This window comes from Amaranthus tricolor, chromosome 4 (genome assembly GCF_026212465.1).
Source record: "Amaranthus tricolor cultivar Red isolate AtriRed21 chromosome 4, ASM2621246v1, whole genome shotgun sequence".
NCBI classification, from domain to species: domain Eukaryota; kingdom Viridiplantae; phylum Streptophyta; class Magnoliopsida; order Caryophyllales; family Amaranthaceae; genus Amaranthus; species Amaranthus tricolor.
This window is the reverse complement of record NC_080050.1, coordinates 23170013-23173865: the sequence shown is the minus strand read 5'-3', so window position 1 is coordinate 23173865 and position 3853 is coordinate 23170013. Positions and strand designations below refer to the sequence as shown.

The 3853-nt window shown below is 45.5% G+C and overlaps 1 protein-coding gene across 1 annotated transcript; it reads right to left on the bottom strand.

Moving 5' to 3' along the window:
* Positions 1 to 2518: 2518 nt before the first annotated feature.
* LOC130810858 (uncharacterized) lies at positions 2519 to 3622 on the bottom strand. The gene has a single exon (XM_057676983.1). The coding sequence runs from the start codon at positions 3620 to 3622 to the stop codon at positions 2519 to 2521; it is 1104 nt and encodes a 367-aa protein (XP_057532966.1).
* Positions 3623 to 3853: the final 231 nt, after the last annotated feature.

The window sequence follows — 3853 nt, the reverse complement described above, 5'->3', positions numbered from 1 at the left end:
TTTGGTGGATGTCGAGTATGTCCGACACGTCTGATAGTTAGATAAGTGAGAAAATAGAACATATCTGAATACTTGTAAGTGCTTAGGCTGGATAGTCTGAAGATGAAACTTCTGCTATATTAATAATTGAAAATGAAAGTGATGACACTGAGACAATGTAAATCATAACGCGAGTTGACTGTTGAGATAACGCGACTTAACTGTTGAGTGAAACTAATGATCGACTGTGGCCTCTTGTGAATCTTATTAAATGAAGTATTTCTTCAAGTGATCTCCATTCCACGGGCGGGGTAATTTCTTTCCTTTCATGTCTTCTAATTCGAACGTCCCTGGTTTGACGACGCGGATAACCTTGAATGGGCCGTCCTAGTTGGCTCCTAGCTTTCCTCTCTCTATTATCTTTCCGGTAGCTTCAATTTTGCGGAGGACGAGGTCACCTACTTGGATGCGTTTTGTTTTGACATGGCGGTTGAAGGTGCGGATCATATCTGTTTTTGGGCTATTGATCTCAACAATGCATTTCCTCTAGTTTCTGGTAGCAAGTCCAAGCTTGTTCTTTTTTCTTTTGGATTCTCGCTGCGCGAGTAATAGGTGACTCTTGTGGAGGGTATATCGATTTCTACTGGAAGCACGGCCTCAGACCCATATACCAAGGAAAATGGGTTATGTCCCGTTGCTTCTTTAACAGTTGTTCGGCTCGCCCACAGAATGCCGGGTAGTTTTTCATCCCAAGTACCTTTTGCCCCTTCAATGTTCTTTTTGATGCCGTACAAAATTTCCTTGTTAACTGATTCTACTAGGCCATTGGTTTGAGGTCGGGATACTGAACTGAATCGGATTTGGATGTTGAACCTGTCGCAATACTCTATTGTGTTCTTACTGACAAACTGTCTTCCATTGTCAGTGATGAGTACGCGAGGGATGCCGTATCTCGTGATAATATTCCGCCATATGAACTGACAGACTTGCTTGTCTGTGATCGAGCTAAGGGCCTCGGCTTTGACATACTTGGTAAAGTAATCGATGGCCACGATGATGAACTTTAGTTGGCCTTTTGCAGGTGGGAAAGGACCAAGGAGATCTATTCCCCATTTGTCGAAGGGCAAGACAGCTTGGATAGCGAACAAGTAGTTAGATGGCTTTCTTCCTATCTTTGAATGGTATTGGCATTTGGGACATCGTTTGATCAGTTCTTCCGCGTCATTTCTGAGAGAGGGCCAATAATATCCACTTCTAAAGACTTTGCCTATAACAGTTCGTGCTCCTTGATGTATTCCGCATCTGCCCTCGTGTATTTCTCGAAAGATGTAGTTTCCTTCTTCAGGAGAGACACACTTTAGAAGGGGATGCGTATATGATTTTTTATAGAGCGTGCCTTCGTGGAGTTCGAACCACCCGGCTTTCATTTGGAGCATTTTTGCTTGATATTCGTCATGGGGGAGCGTCTGATTCTGTAAGTATTTGATGTATGGTTCCATCCATGTTTCCGATCTATCAATGGTGTTGACCATGAAATTAATGTTGGGGTTAGGAAGCACTTCCAAATAATATCACGAGCCGTGGATGTTTCAGCTGAACTGGCAAGTTTTGCCAGAGAGTCGGCTTGTGCGTTTTGAGATCTTGGGATATAGATCAATGTGAATTTGTCGAATTTCTTGACAAATTCTTTTACTTGGTGCAAGTACATCTTCATACTTTCATCTTTGGCTTCGAATTCCCCGTTCACTTGCCCGACTATCAATTGGGAGTCGGAGAAAGTGGATAAGGATTTAGCTCCGGCTACATGGCATATTTTAAGCCCCATGAGTAATGCTTCGTACTCTGCTTCATTATTGGATGCCGCAAACTCGAATATGACCGCATTAGCATCCATGAAACTCAGTAGGGCGTGGCCTGCCGTGGAATACACCAAACGATCTATCTTGGGGAGAGGATAATCGTCCTTGAGGCATGCCTTGTTTAGATCCGTAAAATCAACACACATCCTCCACTTTCCATTTGATTTTTTCACGAGGACGACGTTGGAGAGCCAGTCGGAGTATTTGCATTCCCGGATGAACCCTGCTTTCAACAACTAATCTACTTCTATTTTGGCCGCCTCTATTCTCTCTTTCCCCTGATGTCTTAACTTTTGCTTTACGGGTTTGTAGCCTGACTTTATGTCAAGTTTGTGGCACATGACACTTGTTGGTATGCCAAGCATTTCTTCCGCGGAAAAAGCGAAGATGTCGCGGAACTCGGCGATGGTGGCCATGATATCCTCCTTGACCGCATTTGGAAGGTCTTTTCCGATTTTGATTTGCTTCCCGTCGAATATTTCTACCTCCTCGTATCGTTCCACTGGGTGGGGCCTTTCGTGTGTGTTGGGATTGTCCACATACACACTCATGACGGTTGAAGACTTTTCTTCCCTCTTTCTTTTGGAGGGAATGACGGAAATTCCTCGCTTCAAGGTGTTGACGAGGCATTGACGTGCCGTCATCTGGTCTCCCTTGAGGATGCTAACTTGTCCGTTGTCCTACTCAAATTGCAACAAGAGTTGATGAGGAAAGATTGCGGCTTTGATCTTGTTGATGAGTGGGAGCCCCATGATGGCATTGTAGGGGAATGTGAGATTCACTACCGTGAATCGTATGGGCATTGTTCTACTTCCGTCTTTTTCCCCTACTCGTACAGGGAGGATGATGGTGCCCAGTGGAATGACTTGATTACCCCCGAATCCGATCAAAGGTTTATCGAGGGGTTGCAAGTGTTTTTCTTCGAACTTCATCTTTCTTAGGCACTCCATTGTTATGAGATCGGTCGTGCTTCCTGTGTCCACCAATACTCGCTTGACCTTCATTTGCCCGATTTTGAGGGTGACCACTAGAGGATCGGTGTGTGGTTGTTGCAGCGGTTGGGAGGTAGTAGCATCAAATTTCATGATCGGCCCATTTGTCGTGATTTTTGGAAATACTTTGAGAAGAGTATGTACGCTGTCCTTCGCGGCGCGGATCGTGGTATATTCTTCGGTGTAGCCGCCGAAAATCATATTGATGGTTCCTTGTGTGTTGGAACTGTCGCGTCTAGCCTCGTCCCTCTTGGGAGATCTGCGTCTTTGATTCCAAAGCCTCCTTTCCGCTTCTCCTCTTGCGTCGTAGTCCTTCTGGTTGATGAACCTCGACAGTTTTCCCTTGTGGGCCAACTGATGTAGGATACGTTTGAGTTCGCGACATTGGGCCAAGGTATGGCCATGTTCTTTGTGGTAGTCGCACCACAAATTGTAGTTGCGGCGATCGGACGGGGTGGTAGTAGAAGGTGGAGTTGACAACTCGTCCCGAATGGCGAAGAATATGTCTTTTCTGTTGCGGTTGAACATCGGGTCGTTACCTCCATCTAGCAAATTCCGCGTCCTGAGCTCCCCTTCAGCGATATATACATGTCTGGATCGTGGAGGTCCCATGTTTGAGGGAGGTTCTGGACGACGCGACATGTAGTTTCTATCTCTTCTCGATGTATGTTCCTCTCTGTTCCTTGAGGATTGATGGGAGGATATAGGATCCTTCTTCTCCGATTTTCGTTTTTTGGGGTCATGTGCCTGATATATCTCGGAACCCGTGACGTAGCTTTGATACTGCTTCATGGCCTCCGCGTATGTCTTCACTTGACTCTCGACCAACTGGAACTTGAGCCTTTGAGCCTTCATTCCGTTGATCAGGGCGTTTAAGGCGACCGATTCTTCAAATCAGTTACTTCCAGCACCGCCTCGTGGAACTTCTTCAAATATGATGATATGGATTTCCCTTCCAATTGCGTTATTCTAAGCAAGTGGAAGTTTGATTTCTCCTGCCTTCTGGATGCTACAAAGTGATCC